Source organism: Lagopus muta, chromosome 9 (genome assembly GCF_023343835.1).
Source record: "Lagopus muta isolate bLagMut1 chromosome 9, bLagMut1 primary, whole genome shotgun sequence".
Classification (NCBI taxonomy): domain Eukaryota; kingdom Metazoa; phylum Chordata; class Aves; order Galliformes; family Phasianidae; genus Lagopus; species Lagopus muta.
In genome coordinates this window covers 5957529-5979353 of record NC_064441.1, presented here as the reverse complement: position 1 = coordinate 5979353, position 21825 = coordinate 5957529, and the positions used below count along the sequence as shown (strand labels likewise).

Sequence of the window (21825 nt, the reverse complement as noted above, 5' to 3'; positions counted from 1 at the left end):
TTTATCTTCTTAAGAAACCAAAGGCAGTTTCTTGCATTCCTCACTGTGACCTGTTCAAGTGCAGGAATGCCCAAATCCTGGATTTCTGTGCCCATGGTTAGCATCATTCACAGCTCCCTGCTCCCATGCACAACAGTCCAAACTCTCCCTCCTGGGTCCCACCAACCCCTATGCTGTCTGGATTCATCATGTAGCCCCCTGTTTCTGGCGAGTTCAGTTGAGTCTCTTCACTCTGTTCAGCTGCTAACACAATGGGGCTTGCTGAAAAGTCACATTTGTGAAAGCTTTTCACACTGCCATATTTGTTTGTATTTGACTGATGAATTTCAAAAGTTAGATGGGCAGAGAGACACTGTGGTTATTTTGTCCTGTCTTTTTAGGAAATCTTGCTAGGAAAAGGAAGTGCTACAAAGAATATGTGAATTTTACTACCTGGCAGTCTTGTAATGCAAATCATAATCTTTTACTTGCTGCTTACTGCTGCGTTCATAGCTTTCCCACCTGGAGAGCAGTGATGAATCACCTGCCCGTGCAGCCATGTAGCTGGAAGTAGCTAACTTCTTGTTCTGAAGCACACAAGAAAGCCTGCACTCTAGTCCTTCTTTGTACTGTTTTTTTTTCTAATGCCAGATCCAGGTCAGACCTCATCCAATATCTATAGGATACCTTCTCTGATGAGTTCCATGTAAATCATGGTTGCATCCAAGCAAAGCACTACTAAGGTCTACTCCTACTAGGCGCTGGAGGTGGGCATCATTTCATGTTCTGGAAGCTCGTGTTCCTACTTGTTTGTGTGATGTTATGGAAAACGTCAGGACTTTCATTTCTGAACATTCAGAAGTCATGGAAATATTCTTAAAAGTGAGGCTTAAGGAAGAAGAAATACTGTAGGCTGTCTTGACTTTGTCTTAAATCCTGTTCTTGCTTTATATTCAAAATCTCTAATCCAAAGTACATATATTCTGATGCATTATTTGCCTTGCTAAATATTTACTTTTAATAAAATCCTGAGGAAAAAATGTTGTATATATACATATGTATGTATTAATATCCGTAAATATTTTTAATCACTGATGAAAGGCACACAGAACTGTTATTGACATGCTCTGTTTAAAGTTCATCTCTAATTTTAAGGATTACTTTCATAGCGCATAAGTGCGGGGCTGAGATGTTTTCTGATTTTTGGTGGAAATAGCTGGGTTTGGGTTGAACATAACAGTGCTGTAGTCCATAATATACCTTTAACTAGAGCAGAGGTACTGAACATTGAAGTAGATCAGAAAGTAGAAGTGAGATACAGTCTGGATGCCAAAGTCATCGTTATCCAGATGTTGAAAAAATGTACTTCGTAGCAGTAATGTTGATTAGGTGAAACTCTTGATTTTTGAATGCCTCCCCAGTCCATTTCAATTTTACATCATCTGTGAGCGTGGCCCTTCAGTATTTAATTTACTGACCTTAATGTTGCTAAGAGAGAAATGACATTTTAATGACTGTGGTGGACTTACATTATCAGAATCATTGACTGTGCTGCCAGGGAGCTACTTCATTTGTAGATATACAGCGTTTGTGAAGAAATATGTTACAGTTCCTAAAAAACGTTTAATTAACCTACTTTTCTTATTTTTAGGGTTGTGTCCTTTGTTGTGACCTCATGGTTTAACTGGGAATAAAGATGAGTATAAGCAGTGATGAGGTTAACTTCCTGGTTTATAGATACTTGCAAGAGTCAGGTGAGTTTTTTCAATTATGGTTGTTTTAACAATGTTTAATTTATTTGGTTTTCATCTGCAGATGACTTCAGCAAATGCAAACTCAGTTAATTATTTTGCCAGTAGGCATGTGCTTCTGTTTCATGGTGTTTCTTCCCAACAAGAGGATGAATTCCTGCCAAGTTACCTTCTGTAACTTAATCAGATTTAGTCATTTGGAGATTTCAGATGGCAGTCAACCAAGGACTCACTTGATTACTAGAAATGCATTTTCCTGGAGATCCTTTTCAGCTAGAGGATCACAGCAGTACTTTGCACTGTACTCTGTGGGGCTACTTGAATAGGAGAGGAGGGGAAGAAGGATGACATCCACAAACACAGTTATTTTCTGCTGCTCCTGTGAGCTGATGTTGCACGACCACATTCCTTGCCTGAATGTGGCTGTGGGAAAGGAAGATGTTGCTGTATTTCAGATGAAAAAATGGCTTCATCCTCCTGTGTACGGCTCAGCTGAAGTCTTCTGCTTCTCAGGAGTAACAGCTAAACACGGGTGAATATTGTCAAACACACCAAGAAACTTTTTTTTTTTGCTCTGCGTATCCAAACTGACTGCATCTGTACAATATGAGAAGGAACTCTATAGCCATTCCTTAGCATACTTTTGAAAACTTCCAAAAGAGCAGCAGTTTGGGTTGCAGGTTGGGGTTTCTAGATGTGACCATGCGGCTGCAGGGCTTTTTGTGGTGGTTGTTGCACTTGAAACTAGGAGCAGAAACAACATTAGCTTTTGCTCACAGCTACAATATTGATTGCTTAAAGCAGTCTGCATTCAGACCACACAGATTTAGCTGGAAATCAGGGCATGCCCAGTGTATGAACCCATGATGACTGTCAGCTGGCAGGGTGGTATGTGCACATACAAGAAGTCTGCCCTTAGGCCTTATGGTGACAGTGCAAGGAATCAACATCAGTGTGTATGCTACCTTGCTGTTCCAACATTTACTGGTTATTATTTTTCATTACTGTTTGCTGATGGAAGGGCTTCAGGCTTCTTGAAAACTTGTCTCATGGTTATGCATCATCAAGTCAGATAGGTGATAGTTAAATTCAGTGAAGTAAGACTCCTTTAGCTGAGTTTTTCCTAGGTAACTGTTGAGATTGCTTAGGTTTATGTGAAGAAAAGGATACAAGAACGTTAAGAATAGTAGGAAGAAGTAAAAACTGGCTGGATGGAATTCTTTGGTCCAGTTTTACACATCTAGTTTTAATGGGCTTTATTGTCAGCTTCTCAAATTCCTTGTATTTTACCAGATCTTATCTTAGCATGTTACCACTGGCCCAGATCTGGTGATGAGAGAGGCTCAACCTCTTACAAAAACCGCGTACAGTAGATGATTGGCTTTGGAAAATAATGTAGTAGATAATTCCAAGAGTTAGAGGTATTTCTGTCTACTCACAGTCCCACCCAGGTGTCAGTAACTAGTTGTGTCCTTGTAGGTGTGTGTATGTAGGGGTTTTTGTTTGTTTGTTTTTTTGCTTTAGTTGAGTACTTTACCTGCAGCTGTGGTATTTATTTATTTTCTTTTTACTCAAGAGACTGTCTTTAATGTGTACAGCTTTCCTGCAGAGCTGGTGGAGACTGATGCAACATCTGTCCATTGCTTATCAACTTCTCAAACTGAGACAAGGAAGCACCAGAAACAGTGATGGATGGCAAAGCTTTTCAGTCTCTGCTTGTCAGAAGATAGAAGAAACTCTTGTTTCACCTGAGTTTATAGAAAGCTGTTACACATTCTCATTCCAGTTGCAGAGAGCTTTAGTCACAGAAACCAAATTTTAAAATTGCTTTATCTTCGTTTGAAAGTTTGCAGGCAGCTTGGTTATCTGACAGCAAAAGACAGAAGGAGTAACTTCAGAAAAAGTGTCAGTGATTGCTGAAGCAAATGCTTTTCTCCAGGTTCAGTTCACTTTTCAGGGCTAATAAGTAACAAACAGCTACCAGTAGTGCATCACAGTGTGCCTGTCACTTCTCAATCAGTGCCCAAACAGGCACGGCTGTGACAGCATCATACCATGCAGTTAATTCTGTTTTATGTACGGGTTCATTTTGTTTTCATGGATAACAAATCAGTGAGAGAAACTAACATAGCACCATTGCCCATTCTGTATTTTATCTTTTTATATATTCTCGTGCACAAGTGTTTTGCCAGTGATAAAATCAATTGCTGTGCTATTTAGAAACTTGTTTTTTGTCCTTCTATGCTTTTTAAGTTAGAAACTTGGGAAACAGAAGTGTTGTGTTCTTCATATTTTAAAATGTGCTCTAAGTTTCTTTACCTTAGGTTTGTATATGGATCTCTCATACTTTGGCAAATGTCACTATCTGTAAATAAATTTTCATGGTTTTGCCTTTATTTAGGGTTTTCCCATTCAGCATTTACCTTTGGTATAGAGAGCCATATCAGCCAGTCCAATATAAATGGTGCTCTGGTGCCACCAGCTGCTTTGATTTCCATCATTCAGAAAGGTCTGCAGTATGTAGAGGCGGAAGTCAGTATTAATGAGGTAAGCAAGAATTCCCTACGGGAGCATTATGTCCTTGCTTGCAGTAAGTTTGAGTGCTCAGTGCTGTTTCTTAACTTTTTTGTATCCTATTTATTTACTTTTACTTCAGATTCCTCACTGCTGGTGTTCACCACGACTCCAGTGGTGGAACCAGAATGGAGTGACATAACTGGGTAGGGGTTCTGCCCCGTGCAGCCACACAACACCAGGCATGGTGTTCTGGCTCACAGCTTGAAGGTCCGTTGTCTGTAGAGTTTTTACCCTTATATAATGTTGCAGTAAATCCAGAGAAGTGCAGTAAAGTAATTATAGAGACAAGTAACCTTTTAGTTTTTGTAGACTTGCTCTAGTGAGGTGAGAGAGTGCTCTGCAACTCTCATTTGGGTGACGTGTTGTTGTAATGATGTAATGAAAGCCAAAGGGAAGATTTCCAAATAGAGAAATGGTTTCAGTTTGTGGCAGGAAGGATGGAGGTATGTGTCAGTTTGCTTTTTGCCTCTGCTGACAAATTCCTCCTGAGCAGGATCCACTGAATTTCACGTTCAAATGGTTATTCCAGCAGTACGGAAAGCTGAGCATCTTCCTGCCTGGTACTGCAGATATTCACCCTTGATTTCCATTTTCCCTTATGTCTGAGAGGTTAGCAGCCTTTGTGTGTGTCAGCTGTACTGGATAAGGAACAGTTTTTCACTTATTCTGCTCTCTTTCCAGTCTCTCTTACTTCTTCTTTTTATGTATTATTTTCATAGTGCCAGCGAGGCAAATCTCTTCCCTTAAGAAGCCTCAGAAAAATAAACCAAGTGATTGGAATAGAAGGAGACCCTATATTTATCACAAGGAATCCTTTTAGGTCCTAAAAATAGGACCTTACAAAGCCCTAGCATATGTATAAGCGTATTTTTAACTAGGTTGTGTCCATTTCAGGATAAATTCTTCTTTGTTGTTTGAAAGTATGCCAGCACTGCTTTAAAAAAAAAAAAAAAAAGGAAGAAAACTGGTGAACTCTGGATAACGTGTTTATGGAAAGTATTAGTCAAATAAGATAGAATAACTTCACCAGCCAGTGACCTGACTTGCAATGTTTGCAGCTTTTCAAACAAACCATTAGATTTTGTTGCAGCCGCTCATGTTTGAAATGATATTTATAGATAGCTTACAGATATTTTTTGCTTCAGCAGACAACTTAGCAAACTTGGAGCATGTAACTTGTAATTCCAGAACCTCTGCCAGAGAGGCCTGCAGTGGCTTTTTTGCATACTTATGGTGGCCACTTCACTTCAGAGTAAAGTTCCAATTCTAGCCACAAAAATGCTGAGAAATTAGTTCTTGCACCATTTGTAAACTGTTGCCTTTTTATTGTATTAAATTAGAACTTCTACTTGTGTTTTTCTCAGAGCTTTTGCCAATGATGCTAATTCATATTTGGTGGTGTTTGTTTTTTGTTTTTGCTCTTTCCCTTGTTGTAATTAGGATGGTACCTTGTTTGATGGTAGGCCGATAGAGTCTCTCTCACTGATAGATGCAGTGATGCCTGATGTGGTACAGACAAGACAGCAGGCCTACAGAGATAAACTTGCACAACAGCAGGCAGCAGCTGCTGCAGCTGCAGCTGCAACAAACCAACAGGGATCAGCAAAAAATGGTGAAAATACCGCAAATGGGGAAGAGAATGGAGCACATACTATAGCAAGTAAGTGGAGACAGAAGTGAACTTAACCTGAGTTATGTCATTTCCTTGTCATTTAACGTGTTCGTGGGCCTTAATATTAGCTAGCAGAGAATGAAATAAATGTGTAAAGATGTTAGTAACCCTTCATCTTGAGACAGTGCTTATTTTTAGTAGTGCTTCACATTTGACTGTCCATGCTTTGATGTGAGGAGTTGCAGGAGATATGAACTTGGAGTTCGTTCAATCTGAACATGCCTTTGACAGGGTTTCACTTCCAGTACTGCTTCTTTCCTATCAGTTGAAAATTCTTCACAAAGCCTTGAGTAAAAAGCAGGCAGTTCTTTAAACGTTACACCTCCTCAACCTTGAGCCCTGTACAAGGAGCAGGGAGAGGATTCTGCTTGCCCTTAGCTGGTTAAAACAGGGTCCTGCTTGCAATGCTTCAGCAAGCACTGCTTCTGGCAGATGCTGCTAACCCAGGGAGTCAGGATCTGGGGCTCATTCCGTGCTGGACTGATTCCTTGCCATGCTGAGATGGCAGTTGCCAAGACAAATCTCATGTCCTTTGTCTCCTTTATCAGTGTCAGTTTTCACAATTCATTGTGCAGGGTTGATGCAAGTGCTTGCCAGTTTTGTTTGTGCATTGGTTTATTAAACTGTACAGTTGTAGTTGTGTTTGGGGAAACAAGTGAGTTTTATTTATCATCGCTGTTCAGGGGAGCATAGCTTACAGCTGGGCACAAGTTCAGGTAGGACATTACAGTGAGAGTTCAGAGTCTGCTTTTGCTGTAGCAGCTCCTGAGGAAAAGGCCTTTTTGAGAGTGTGTTTGTATCAGGCCACGAACGAGCTTTGCGTTTTACAACTGGATTTTACTGTTTTATTCATTATTACATATGACAAATAAACTTGGAAATATAATCTTTGACTTAAATAAGCTCTCCACTTTGATACTTTCATTTCCAAATCTCATAAGAGCATTTGCTCATTAACTGTGAACTGGAACGAGTGCACTTATGGATCTCGGCTACTGTAAATGTGGAATATCAGCAACCCCTGCTGGCTGCACACCGAACTGTACTGGCATCGGTTCTCTAATGGAAGTGATTTGTATGGTATGCCAACTGAGAAATATTCATGTCCTAATAGCTTTTTCTGTTTTCTCACACGTGCAAACAGTCACAGAAACCCTTAACGTTAAATTAAGCAATAAATGTAAAATAGTTTGTTTAATCACAGTGAATAAATACAGAGCAGGTGAACTGCTTAGCGTTTCTTGTATTCTGCATTCGTCCTCGATGTGAATTTATTTTAATAATAGAAAATGATTGATGGTAGCTGGCAAGAAAACTGTTTTGTCAGTTGAATTACCCCCAGTGCGATTTGCAGAACAAAATGAGCTCAGCATCACTTCCGCACAAAGAGCTGCCTATTGCCACAATTTCACAGTAATTGCCAGTGCAGTTTAAGAAGCTGCGTTATCAGTTTACCTTATCACCAAATGTTATTGTATTAATCAAAGCCATTTTGGAAGTGAAGTGTCTGCAGTGTAGATTTAAAACCGGTTTGAGCTTAATTCTGAAAAGATTTTTTGAACACCAACCTGTCATAAACATGTTTTTAAAGCACAAGATAAACTTGTAGCTTATCGTGTCAAGCAACATACAGTATGAAAAACCCTGTGTACTTTTAAAATGAGTGTTTATTTGTCAGCATGAAAACTGAAGCTAAAAATTATTTGGTTGAGTTTCAGAATAAAGTCGTCTTGGATCCTGTGATTTGAAAGTGCAATTTCTTCCTTGCTGCTTTTTTTTTTTTTTAATTTTAATTTTAAATCCTTATCTTTCATAGTACTTGAAAAGTAAGGAAGCATAACAGCTTTGTCAGATTTTGGTCGGTGTACACTGAGAACTAATTGTGCTCATTGCAAGAGAATCTTAATTACGCAGCAGTTAAAGCATGTAAGTCCAAAATATTGAAGTTTGCCTCTTCTCCACTGTTGTTTCCCATCGTGCAGATAATCACACAGATATGATGGAAGTAGATGGTGATGTCGAAATCCCTCCCAACAAAGCAGTGGTGCTGCGTGGCCATGAATCTGAAGTATTCATCTGTGCCTGGAATCCCGTTAGTGACCTTTTGGCCTCAGGGTACGTGCATTAGCCTCATCTTTACGGAATATTGATGGTCATTGGTGTACTTTTTCTTTGTTTATGGGAGCAAGTAAAATAATACCAGTCTCAATGCTCCCTGTGTCAAATACCACAATATTCACTGTTTCGAAAGGAAAACGCTTTGAAATGAAATGAACTGAGAGAAGGGGTTGTATCCTCCTAACTGCTTTGCAGATCCGGAGATTCAACAGCACGGATATGGAACCTCAGTGAGAACAGCACAAGCGGCTCTACGCAGCTGGTACTTCGACACTGTATACGAGAAGGAGGGCAGGATGTACCAAGCAACAAAGATGTGACATCCCTAGATTGGAACGTGAGTAGAAATGACTGCACAAAATACTCTGAGAAAACCAAGCTTGCAGTTTTGCATAGTCAAATTCTAAGTGCCACCAACTGTGCATCCTCTGTTACTGCTCCAGAGGTGCATCTCATTTTGAGTTGCTTTGTAATTTCTTCTGTTATACTTTGGGGATTTCTTATTAATAATTGCAGTCTGTGGAATAAATACCATCAATCTTACGCAGATGTCTTCCACTTGAACTTTGCATTGTGCTCCATAGCCTTGAATTGTGCAAAATTAAACCAATAACCTTTTTGCTGGCAGAGTGAAGGTACACTTCTAGCAACTGGGTCTTACGATGGCTTTGCGAGGATATGGACTAAAGATGGTAAGTGAAATATTTCATAGTTGTCAGTATATTTCCTGTATTGTGGCTCACAACACAGCTTTTTATTTTTTTAATGTATTCATATCAATATAAATTTTCAGGTAATCTTGCCAGCACCTTAGGGCAACATAAAGGTCCTATATTTGCGTTAAAATGGAACAAGAAAGGAAACTTCATTTTAAGTGCAGGAGTGGACAAGGTGAGATAATCTTTGGTAAAATTAAAATTCTTTACTTCACCGTTGTAATCTAATTGTAAACATAGTAACGAAGCCATAGAAGTAAATAACTAAATTTAAACTTAAGGCATGGGACATAAATATGTACTTACAAAGAACTTGTTGTGCTAGCTGTATTTCATTGTGTTTTATAACAGCCTACTGAAATACTCAAATTCTTTAGGATTTAATGCCCCTGGATCTCTTCCCAATTAGATTAGCATAAGCTGGAAAGTAAGTGCATTGAACACAGTAGCGTTAAACCTTTGTAAAAACAAATAATCTAAAATTTACTGAATGACCTGATGCAAAGCCTCAGAAAAAAAAAATACTGGGGGAACAGATCAACGCTGATTTGGAGATCAGTCAAGCCTGAGAATGATTTAAAAGGTTAAAGCTGGAGCATAAGGAAAGTCAATATATCTGACTGGGGAGGTGCCAGCATAATGCCACGAAGCCCATTGTTTAACTGTGTTTGATTTCGTGCCTCTGAACAAATGTAAAGGCTCACAAGGTCTTTAATTTGAGAATCGTTGTTAGTGAGAGAGTTTTTATGAATGGTAGGAAGGATACAGTAGGGATGAAGAATAGACCTAAAGCGAGTTCAAAGAGTAATAGATGTTGTTTAGTTCTTCCTGTTTCAACCAATTCATATTGCAGAAGTAAAACCACAGTTCTGCAGCACTCATAACTGGCAGTACCATGCTAGAGTAGTAATATAACCCTCAGAGATTTTCCTCTCTTTATATGGCTTTTCTTTCCTACATTAACTTAACTTGCTTTGCTTTAGTACCGAGCTTTCTAAGTGCTTCTGCTGACACAAAGGTAGGAAGAGAGTAAATATTTCAAAACACGGAAAGGATGGATTTCCTCTTTTGGCAGCTTGGATGGCTTATGCCAGTTTTAACATCTTTGTGGAACTACAGCTTTGATTTGCAGAAAAATATGCTGTAGGAGATAAAGCCTCATTGTTTCAGTCAATAAAACTCATTGACAGAGGAACTGAAATTATGCTTTGAAAAATATTCTGCGTTAGTGGAAAGATTGACTCAACCTCTTGTTTTGTTTTCATAAATAATTTGTGATCAGTTCATACTTCCACCAAATTCAGTCTCAAAGTTTTTATTGATGAAAATTTTCATTGCTAAGGTAGGTCAGGAACATGAGCATGTAATGCAGGGATGGCAAAATACCGATTTTTTTGTCATGAAGGTTTCTTCCGTGAAAAAGACAGCAGAATACAGAGGACAGCTCAGATCAAAATTACACCCATACTTAAAAATGAAGGAATCTGAAAGATTTGATTTATGAGGCAGCGTTTGTATAAAGATTTCCACAGGGACAGACAAGTATTTGAAATTACAATTTGAATATATGAGTACTTGAAATTAAATCAGGTATGCAGTGTGGATTAGAAGAATATAAATAGAACTGAGGAGATACATTTATTTAATTAAAAAGAAAAAACATCAGAACCCCCTTTTTTCCCTCCAGACCCCCAATATGTCACCATGAACACCTTTTTAGTGTTAGAGCATGTCAAGGTTCTCTTCTGTTGTCTGTACTGTACCACTAGTTGCTTTAGAACTAGGTAAAACACTTGAAGTATTGAGCCATCTGTAGACGTGGGCAGTGGGGAGTAGGCTGGGTAGTTTGGTGCGTGTGAATGGCGGTAGTTGTGGGAAGCTAGTAGTTGGTGCAAGTGTTTATTGTTAATTCATCTGTTTAATACAGACCACAATTATTTGGGATGCCCACACTGGTGAAGCCAAGCAGCAGTTTCCGTTTCATTCTGGTGAGTGTTGATTTTGCTCATTCGCAATTGTTGTCTGGAAAAACTCCAAATGTGTCATTTATTTGAAAAATAACGTACTTGGAAGTTTATGGAGTCCATTCACACCTTTTTGAAGTCTTACAGGCAGTCTTCAAATACTGACTCCTTTATTTGTAGTCTCATGTAGTTTTAAAACGTTATAACTCACAATTTTATTGCAGTTGCGTGGAAGATCTTAAGAGATGGTCCAAGTATTACCAACTCAGTGTAGTGCAGGGGCAGACATAGCGTGGATGGCCTGCACAAGGTTTATGTTTATCAGCTAAGGACTGCGTTTGTCATCGTCCTGCTACAGTAATCCAGTCTCCACATCCCGTTGTTCCTTAATTCCTGCTGTGCTGGCCAGCTGGGATGAGAGAGCCACCTCCTGGGAGGGCAGACAAATGGCTCTGCAGGCTGTGTGCTGGGCAGGCCTGCCAGGATCAGCTGGAAAACAGCAGGGAGAGGATGATGTACAAATCATTGGGCCTTTAAGAAATGTCTCATTTCCACTTTTTATTTTACTTTCCCTTTTTTTTCGGTACCATGGCAGCAATCAAAAACATGAGTTCCTGATTTACTCCTAGCAATTTTGTGTGCTCTTGGCCACAAATTACTCATCCTGGCCGAACGAAATACGTAGACCATGATTAAGCCTCAAGTTACCACACCCTGAAATGCTGAAATTAAAATAAATAAATAGATTAAATCATATTCCCTTTCACTGGCTGACATCGGTGAGCACAAACATGCACTGTAAGCTGTGAGGATGTCTTGGGTGGGCTCTTGAGATTTACTTTGAGGTGACTTAACGGTAGCTTGCTTTCTTGTTGCTCACTGTTCTGTATAACTGTTCCATTTCAGATATATCCTATGTTTTAGTGACTGTTGTTTTATGCCATATTTTTTGATAAGACATTTTGGCTGTGTTTCTCCTTGTTTTAATTGTTTGATAGTCTTTAAAACTGCTGTAAAATTAATAGTTGCTTCCTGTTGGCATTTGTTTGAAGGCAGTGAATGCTATATTTGTAAATCAAATTCCTGCAGAATACACATCACAGTTTTAAATGTTCTGTTCTTTTAGCACCAGCATTAGATGTTGATTGGCAGAGCAACAACACATTTGCCTCTTGCAGCACAGACATGTGCATTCATGTCTGTAAACTAGGACAAGATAGGCCCATCAAAACCTTCCAGGGTCACACAGTAAGTACTGGAAAATGACAAATTTTATGGTGTCTTTATTAATGAGACTGATTAATGAGGCTGATGGGGTGGGCAGAGAGTGTCACTAATCTTGCCGGTATACAGTGCTTGCATAAGAGTTGGTCATGGCAAAAGGCAATAGATACGTACCCAGGTAGATGCAGTTAAGATCCTGTGATAAGCTCTGTCCTTCTGATGAAAATATCTGCTCCTGTCTGCAGCTTCTTTTACCAGGATGGCTTTAGAAGAAGAAACAGATGAACTTTAGATTTTCCTGTGTATCATGTTGTGTTAAGGCCATGTATGGAATGAAAATTAAATGTTAAAATAGTGCTAATTATGCAAATACTTGCAACTGCAACTTAATCTTTTGTATGCTGTCATTTGTAATGGAAGTGAAAATTCTAATCGGCTCTCACTGCTCAATTTCAGAACGAAGTAAACGCAATCAAATGGGATCCAACTGGTAATCTTCTGGCATCCTGTTCAGATGATATGACTCTAAAGGTAATGGGAGTGATGGCTGCTGTCTTCATAGGACCTCAGAAAACACACCATTAGTTTGAGCAATGGAGCCATGTCGCTGCACTCTCTGTATTGTCCTAACGTTTGTTCTCTTTTGATGTAACAAGATTAGGCAATCCCAGCAATCCCTTTGCTAATCAGAGCCAAGCTTTGGTCCAGAGAGCTTGTTATAGGCTGCCACCTTGAGACTCGGAGCGTGATGTATTAGGTGCTTTTAGCTGTTTACAAAATTAAGTCATTAATCATTAAGCTGTCACACTTGTTGGTTGCTTTTGGTTAAAAGCAGTCGTTGGAATGCATGTGATGTTCTGACACGTACAAGAATCGGTGACTAGATCCTTTCATAGTTTTTTCTGTTTTCCCCTTCTTCTAGAGTTAAAACCCTAAGCACGTTATTTCTTGTAAGATGGTGTGCATCCTTGGTTTTCCACTTCAGCCAGAGTCATTCTACTGTTTTAATTGTACCAACGTGTTTCCTCCAAATAATTATTGCATTACTATTGTAACTCTTAATAGAATAACTAAATTGCTTTTGTTGTAGGATATCATGGATGAGTTGGAGTCCTAAGGGCCTCCTTCTCTGTGCAAAATATTGCACAAACACCTGGCAATGCCAGTCATAATAAGCCAAGAAAATGTCATAATGGCTTTTGCACTACGCATCTATTACTTTGCATGAAGACAGCACATTTTCCTACTCTGTTTCACTCAATCTGTGTAGCAAGAAGGAAGTTCATTTAAAAATAGGACTGTGATATTTTGTCAACTCAGACATGAACATACACATATTGCTCTTCTCATTTTAGCATCTGTTGTCTTCCATACACTTTTCAAGTGACTTGTAGTTAGCACGTTTAGATTGGTTTTTGTAGACAATATCTTTATTACTTATTATGCCATCAAATACTTAGTGCCCTCTGTTTATTGAGTTCTGAAATAACGTGTACTGTAATTACTGTAGAAACAGCAGTCACAGAAAATGCTTTTAGTAGCTTAAAAGGTAGCAGTCAGGTTGCAGAAAATAAAGAAAGGTATAAAAAATATCTTAATACAATATTGTGCTGAATGTCTTTGTGTTGTCTTCCATTTTATCATAGATCTGGAGTATGAAGCAAGACAGTTGTGTCCATGACTTACAAGCACACAACAAAGAAATTTATACTATCAAATGGAGTCCTACGGGACCAGGAACAAATAATCCAAATGCCAATCTTATGTTAGCAAGGTATTCTTAATCCTGTTCTTAGAAGTTGTTTTTTTTTTATTTAAAGAAATTGTGCCCTGTGTTTACTTTGCTCTTCACTTATATGTATGTGCAAAATGTTTCAAACTATGTAGGATGCTTTGTCCTATGACAATTGTATTAAAAACAAAATTGTGCAAAACTGAGAAGTAATTAATCCGTGTTTTTCTCCCTTGACAGTGCATCCTTTGATTCTACTGTTCGGTTATGGGATGTAGACAGAGGAATCTGTATTCATACTCTGACAAAGCATCAAGAACCTGTGTACAGTGTAGCTTTCAGTCCTGACGGCAGGTACCTGGCCAGCGGCTCCTTTGATAAATGTGTACACATCTGGAACACACAGGTACAGCTCTTCTGTCTGTTTAGAAAGTTTTCTCGGTCTTTTCCATCAGTACTTTTCCAACCTTAGTTACATCATCTTTTTTTGGATGTGGAGAACTTTGCCCTTACCAACGTGCTGATTTACCTTCTCCTTGTCCTAAGGTTTCTGTTAATGGAAGTACGTGAAATTTTGCTCTCTGTGTGAAGTGTACACGCCTGTGGTGAAGGCGCCCCAAAAGACCCCCAAAACCACACCCCAAGACACATTCAGCAGTCTCTGCTGTAGCATGTTGCATCCAAAAATTGTTACCTCTGACATTTAAACTCCTGATAAATTAGCTTTGCTCTGAAAAAATGTTAAGTGAACGTAGGTGTGCAGGTCTGACACTTGACAGCTGTTTCATTGAACGTCGCTGAAAAGCAAAGGAATGTAAAGTGAGAGAAGATGGTGACAGATCTTGCAAAACTTCCTGAGGAAGAAGGCTATTACTTTGCTTTTCTGTCAGAGAAGAACTGAAGGAAGATGAAAATGTAAAGCCAGCATTGTTAGGCAAGGTGTGATCTCTGGTTACCAGGGATTAGATATTTTATAATTTGATGAAGGCCAACTATGGTTTCACCTTTAAAACACAGGAAGGAGATTGAGATGCAGTAATCGTCATGTCCTTTCACACAGCTCTTAGTCCTTGAATCCCAACTGTTTCCCCTGAGAATTTCAGCTGTTGAAAATGACAGGAGTTTTACGTGTAGTAGAAATGTACTTGATCGCATGTATTTTGTTATATTAATTATGTGTTTTGTCCCTTTTTAGACAGGTGCGCTAGTTCACAGTTATAGGGGAACAGGAGGGATTTTTGAGGTTTGCTGGAATGCAGCAGGAGACAAAGTTGGAGCAAGTGCTTCAGATGGTTCAGTAAGTGTGGCTTGACTTGTTTAACAGTCTAATGACATATTTTGGCTAACAGTGGAGATGATATTTCCTTACGTACCTGATGTTTAAATACATGCAGCTTTCATGTAGATGTTTTTCATGTGAAGTTTCTAAAATTTGAAAGTAGAATGTCTTTATTCCAGCTTGATATATTACTGTTCTAAACCGCCCAAAGTCAGAAGATGCATTTAATTTAAATTCCCCGTCCCTTCTGGTGCTTAATGTAGAAATCTGTTCAGAGTGGCTGGTTGTTTTTCATTTTGTCATATGATTGCAGAAAATATCCTGAAAGGAACAAAAATCTCGAGGCGTATCCTGAGTGGAAGTTAATTGCCATTCCACTCATGGTTACTCTTACATACATGCAACGTAACCTTTCCAGTCTTCAGTTAATTTGACCCAAGAGGCTAATTGTACTTGCAACAGATTTATTTATGATTTTCCTTTAATTTTGACTCTTCTAAAATGTATCCTTGCTATGATTTGTTACTAAAAGTCCACCTCATCCCCTCTGTTTTAAATACATTTTTAGCTGGCAGTAGCAAAGCGAATAGGAGCACATTGGAACCACTTGATGACTAAAAGCATAGCTTGTCTATGGTTGGTTTTGTTTTGTCTGACAGAACTAGGAGCACTACTTAGTGAAGGCTTTAGAAAATTAAACTTGGTATTTATACAGTGTTAATTTTTAACTTTTTTATTTATCCTGATCAGTTCATGCATTTTCTAGAAATGTATTTTTAATTATTTTTAATTTAATATGACCATATTTTTCAAAATAAGGTTCAGGTAAATTGCCGACCTTCTAATACGAAGCAACAGGCAAACAGCTCCCATAAGGTATTTCAAATGATGGCAGTGCAGTCGGCAGCAGTACTGCAAGCAGGCCTGGCTGCGTGCTGATAACCCAGGAACTCTCCTGATGTGCTGATTTTTCCCCCCAGGTCACTTACAGATTTAAGGTTCCACCATCTGTTCCGTAGGTTTCGCTCAGGTGTTTCACACACAGCTGTGTAAACGTGTGATGTCGTACAACGTGCATTTCCTCTATGTGTATTTCTTTTCTTACAGGTTTGTGTATTAGACCTACGGAAATAGCGCTACTAGTTGGAAGCCATGGACCGACTATGAATGTGTACATAGCCAAAATGACTGTCCCTGACCCACGTACTGCTATAGTCCCAATTGAACCATGGCCAGTCCACTACAGCCAAACGTAAAAGAAATATATACATATACTGTATATAAAAATAAAAGAAAAAGTTACACCCTGAAGAGGATGACAGAGTTTTGTCACAGCTTGTGAATCCCATTCACCAAGTGCTGGAATCTGCTGTGCCCCAAAATAACATTTTAATGTTTTTGGATATGAAAAACAGAAGAGAGAGCGAGAGAGAGAGAAATATACCGTGTACAAGAGCAGACCCATATACATACCAAATTCAGAAGATGTAATGGCAGCCTTCATTGCCCCTTTTCCCCTCTTAATCCACTATGACAATGGATTGTGGGGTATCTTTTTTTTTTTATTTTCCTTTTCAGTAGTTGAGCAGTTTGTGTGTACAGAGAAAACGGACTTACAGAAATCTGCAGCAGTAGTTTTTTCTTTGCTTTTAACCATTGGGTTTTCTGTTTTGTTTTGGTTAAGTTTACGGATGCATGAAGTAAGGGAGTGAATTAGTTTCTTGTTTGTTTGATTTTTTTTATCACCTTGAAAAAAAAAGTGTTTCTTTGAAACATATTTGAATGCATTCTTTGAGGAGGTAGATTGAACCTGACGATGTTTGGTACATTTTGTGACTCCCAGAGCACAATTTTGTGAGCAGAAGGAGGGTGGAAAAGGGATTATGGAGAGAGAAGAAAAAATCCTTCTTTGAGGCGTGATATTTCACGTCCTGCTCATCTACCAAGTGTGACAGTAATGGGTAAGACGCTGTGTTTTATTTTCTGGTGACATGGCTGGAATGCAGTAGTGTTTTATTTCGGATGTAATTCTGCCAAACTAAAGAATAGAAAGGCACAAAAATACAGGAAAAAAAAATACAGGGATGCAAAAAAAAAAAAAAAAAAAGAAAAAAAAGAAAAGAAAAAAAAAAAAAAGACAAAAAAGAGGAAAATGAAATGCATCTTCTGTTGCTTTAAGACCATAGCTAAAATATGGTTAAATACAGATAAATTGTGCACTATTATGAAGAGGAGCAAAATATAGCTGGGGGATTTGTTAAGATCTTTCTGGACAAGGGTTCATGCCACAGCTTCTCTGGGAGTTGCCCATCGTTATTTGTAGGAGCTTAGATGTATAATTGTAACCAAACTCCAGTATTAAAAGTGTCTCATGTAATTTTTCTTTATTAAAATAAAATCTTTGGCATATATTTGATAACACTGCCATTAAGAGGCAAAATGTTTACTACCTTAGATTTAAAAAAATATCTTAAACAGAGGACTTGCTTCAAGTTTATTTTAATAGCAGTGATTCAGCTTATTTAAAAGATGAATACTTGCACTAATTCCCCTGCTGCTCCAGTCCTGCAGTTTGTTGTATCACGTGACTACATTTTTTTCCAAATATAGGGTAGATGTAAGCTGCTATTTTTTTAATAATCACTACTATATAGTGTCTTTTACTCTGTTTACAATATCGAGTATTTTTCTTACAATGACAGATGTATATGGCAAACCTTTTTCTGCTCATGTGATTAAAAATATACTGATAGTGGTTTTATTTGTAAATGATAGCATGAGTTTGTGTTTACGCGTACGTGTAGTTGAGAAGGTTGCATCATGTCTTGCATACGATTCCAAGAGTGTAAATTTATACAAAGGAGAGGTCAAGTTTATGTCCCAGGCGTTTTACTTATGGAATGGTTTATATTACAGAGAGCTTTGTGAAGTTATCAGTTTTATAACACTATTTCAATCACAAATAATTTTGTGACTTACGATTGTTTTTTTTTCTTTTATTTTTCCCCTCCGAGTTGTGTGTAAATTGATTTAATCAAGATAGTGCAGCTTTAACATTTTAACAGTTGTCCTTTAGGCATTGAGTTCTGCTATTTCCATGGAATAAACATGACTTGAAGCAAGTCTGAGTTTGACTAAGGTAGGGGAGCAATTTGCCAGTGGTAAAGAGAAGTCAACAATGCTTTATATATACCCCAGGAATATACTACTATCATAGACAGCATTTAAAAACAAGAAAAAAATCATATCCATAAAGGCAGTCATCCGTGATGGTTCAGTGCCAGCTGTTGTTAGGGTTTGGGAACATATTACAAATGTTTAGAGCAATTACGCCATGAGTTACAGTACGTAGGAAGCCTAATATATTGAGTGTCTGGCACTTGAAAATATTGCTTTTATTGCTGGAGGTCCATGACTGTGGCTGACCTCTGTCATTAATGAAAAAAAAAATGAAAATTCTGTGCAATAATTTTAAACTGTGCTCCCAGGAATAGACACAAATGTTTTGAGTATGTTTAAGCTGCATTTTTCGTTTAGCAATGCATTTGTCAATTGCACTGAATTTAAATCTGAAAGTCAGAAGTGATTCTTGATAGTACTTTTGTATTTTAATATGGACAGTTTATTCATTCTCATAAAAGTTATTGGGTGATTCTTTCAGCCAATCCAAACAGTCATGGTGGAGTTCTGTGACATAGCTGCAAAATCACACAGCCATGTTTTAGGGTATTGCCATTTTCCTCTTTCTCGATCATCAGCTGTTTCAGTTGTAATTCTAGTTGCTTAAGCATAGTATCACGTATTCATAAATAGATACAACAGAGCTTCAGTCTCAGAGGTCCAGGGTTTTCAGGTGCTCGAAGCATAGTCCAGCAGTGCCAGTTGTGTTGACTTGAGTGCTCTGGACACGCAGGCTAACAGCCCAGCCCCGTGTTAACGCGCCGTGCCCACCGCAGTGCAGTTGTGCCAGGTCCTGCGGCAGCAGGCCTGGCTGTAGGTGTTTTATTGTTGTCCTTTACTAGCATGCCACAGTGCTGCTCCTGCTCACACCTCTTTTTGCCTCTTGTTTTATACACTGTTAAATGCATGCATGCCAGGTGTGCTAGGTTCTGTGATTCTGTGAAGTAAAAAGAAAAAAAAAAATCACACACAAAAAAAGAAGGAAATCATACGTTTATTACATTTTATAGCACAAAGATCTCGTATTCGATAGTGAGGTAGACTGTCCAAACTTTTCCTTTCAATTGAGTATGCCAAATGTCAGTAAGAGCCTAATTTCATATCGGTGTATGCACATGCTTAGTCTTACGTGGAGGTTAATTCTGTTGCGCCTGTTCTCATTGTGAAGGCAGGCCTTTGCCTGCATGGAAGTTACAGTCTTTTCCATTCAGCGTGTCAGTGGGCAGGCATCCAAGTAAAGGATAAAAGGAAGGGGAAAAACTGGGCGCAGAATGAATGCTGGAGTAAGAAAGGAACTGCTCTTCAGTTTGCTGTTTTTCTATGCATCGACGTCAGAATCCCGTTGCTCATTTCTGCATAGTTAGGTCCAGGTTTCCGTAGAGTTCCTCTTTTTCTATTTTGCTTTCTCTTTTCCTGCGTTTTTAAATCGATGTAAAGATTCCCAACCAGTGGACTTTTTAGTGTAGTTAAGAGAATATCTAGGTCCTCGTAAAAGCTTTTTTAGACTCTTTATAATGTTGATAAACTCAGTTTATTCTGGGACTACAATTGTGCAGGGTTATTTAGCGTGTCTACTAGATGATTGGAAATCTTATATGAAACACTAAAAGTGCCTCTTTTTCTGGGTTGGGTGGAGGGAGGTAATAGTTACCAGAGTCAGAATGACATGGCATTTTGAAGTATGTTTCTTCATTTCATGACACTTTAATGCATCTTGAGAGAAAGGCCAAAGATTTCTACCAATTTTAATTAATTTTCCTTTCAAAAGCACTCCTTTTTCCTTACACTGCTTACCTCATGCTAGGGCGTGTTTGACGGGACGCTGTACCTTTGAGATGTTCTTTGTGTTCAGGAAGAAGGGCCGGTGGAACCGGGCGCTGCTGCCCACAGAGCAATCTGGCAGCTGACGTTCGGTTCTGCTGAGTGAAGGAATCTCCTTAAGGCTACAAACTGGGTTTTTCAGCTTGTAAATAAAAGGTCGTATGTTTTTTGTCCGTTCAGCAAAGAGGAGCCTTGGGACCCAGTTTTCCAATCTTGATCAGAAATCCCATTGTCTTTCACTTCACGAGGAAACTTTGTCAGAACGGGCGTTGGAAGATGTGTGTCTGTGTCGCACCGCGCCGTGTGCCGCGAGGGCCGGGCAGCGCCTCGCTGGAGCCAGGGCTGCTGCTGGTGCAAGCAGCTGGGCTGCGCCCCGAGCAGGGCTGCCGCGCTTAGCACTTAGCCCGTGTTCCTTTGTGCCGAGGAGCCTTGTTTCTTCTGGCTTCACAAAGCCCTGTAGAGCTGTTTCCTGGGGGGATCGTTTCACACTCTCCAGAAGTCTGAAGAAAGCAGAAGCAACATTGTGGCATGTTAGAAGCGAATAGGCTTCCGGAGACAGCAGTAAATCTCCATCCGAGATCCCTGACATTTTCCTTAGGGACAGAGCCAAGGAGCAGTCTTCACATCTCCCTCTAGAGAAAGCTCTGAAATCCCACGTTCTGTGAAAGCGTGGCTGTCTTCGCTGTCGGTCTGAAGGCAGACAGGGCAGGAAGATCTGCCATGTCTTACAGATGGCGGAGGTAGTGTTAATAGTGCTTCAGATCAGTAGTTTTGAGTACATACTCTCTTTCTCTGCCTTTAAGTTTGCAGCTTGACAGTAACTTAAGGCACGTTTTGTTTTGTTTTCTTTTTTAAATAATCATTCATTTTCATGATGTTTTTGTCATTTGTGGGTAAATACAAGAAAACAGTCTGCATGTTGTTGCTAGTCCAGTGTACTTTGCAATCTTGTCCTCAACAGACTGCAGTGTGCAGAACAGTAATTCTAGAATACAGAAGTAATTTTCTCTCTCTCCTGACATTGACATTGTAGTTGTAATGGTTTCATTTGGAGTTACAAATCCTTTGGGTCTAATTCTGTGAGCCTACCTATAGCACTGGATTAAAATGTCTGCATCATTTCTTCAGTTATCCAGTTAAACTACAGCTGTTGTAAAAGTGTAAACCAGCCCATGACAGTTTTTTGTACTTGTTTAAAGGACTTTTATTGTTCAGTTTTCATGATTATTGTCTAAAGAAGACTGATATAGATGTTCTATACTGTCCTGGACCATGTTAATTACACTTTATGATGTATTTTGGTTCTACATCACAATGATTTGTCCCCAAGGCCCTTATATCCCTTCTAGGCACATTTTCTGTTGCAGTTTCCCTTTGCATTGTATTGCTTTGACAACTGTAATTTGAATCAGATCTGAAAGAGGTCCAGAATAAAATATATTTTGATATTACCTTGGCTGAATATTATATCACGGTAATTTTTAATGCTTGGTACAGAAGATTTGCAGGTGATTGAGTTGGGAAAGCGATAGATGTGAACAATATTTGTTTTGGCATGCTTTCATTTAAGACAATATGCAAGAAGCAATGGAAAGCAATACGTTGTGCTGTTAGATACTTGTTGTGAACGAACAGCAGACCGTCTAAAAAGCGAGGTTGTCCTCGGTGCCAGTTCAGCACTGTGCATTTGGTGTAATAGAGCTGCTTTTTCACATGTGTGTTTCAAGGCCTTTGTCCTTTTTCTTGCCCGTACGCTTGTGGAAGAGAGACTGAGTCTGGTGATGCTCCCAGCTACGTGCAGCTGCTTCAAGG

General features: G+C 39.0%; 1 protein-coding gene across 12 annotated transcripts in view; it reads left to right on the top strand.

Annotated features, from left to right (window-relative positions):
• TBL1XR1 (TBL1X/Y related 1) overlaps positions 1-21464 on the top strand; it is a 382210-nt gene extending 360746 nt beyond the window's left edge. For all 12 annotated transcript variants that reach the window (XM_048954695.1, XM_048954698.1, XM_048954694.1 and 9 more), the window contains 14 exons: positions 1631-1733; positions 4132-4277; positions 5748-5967; positions 7962-8094; positions 8293-8434; positions 8726-8789; positions 8891-8988; positions 10741-10801; positions 11904-12025; positions 12458-12532; positions 13648-13775; positions 13974-14139; positions 14929-15030; positions 16120-21464. In XM_048954695.1, the coding sequence (XP_048810652.1) occupies positions 1676-1733; positions 4132-4277; positions 5748-5967; positions 7962-8094; positions 8293-8434; positions 8726-8789; positions 8891-8988; positions 10741-10801; positions 11904-12025; positions 12458-12532; positions 13648-13775; positions 13974-14139; positions 14929-15030; positions 16120-16146 (1542 nt within the window). In that variant the 5' untranslated portion in view covers positions 1631-1675 and the 3' untranslated portion in view covers positions 16147-21464. The remainder of the gene's footprint in view (positions 1-1630; positions 1734-4131; positions 4278-5747; positions 5968-7961; positions 8095-8292; positions 8435-8725; positions 8790-8890; positions 8989-10740; positions 10802-11903; positions 12026-12457; positions 12533-13647; positions 13776-13973; positions 14140-14928; positions 15031-16119) is intronic.
• The last annotated feature ends 361 nt before the right edge of the window (positions 21465-21825 follow it).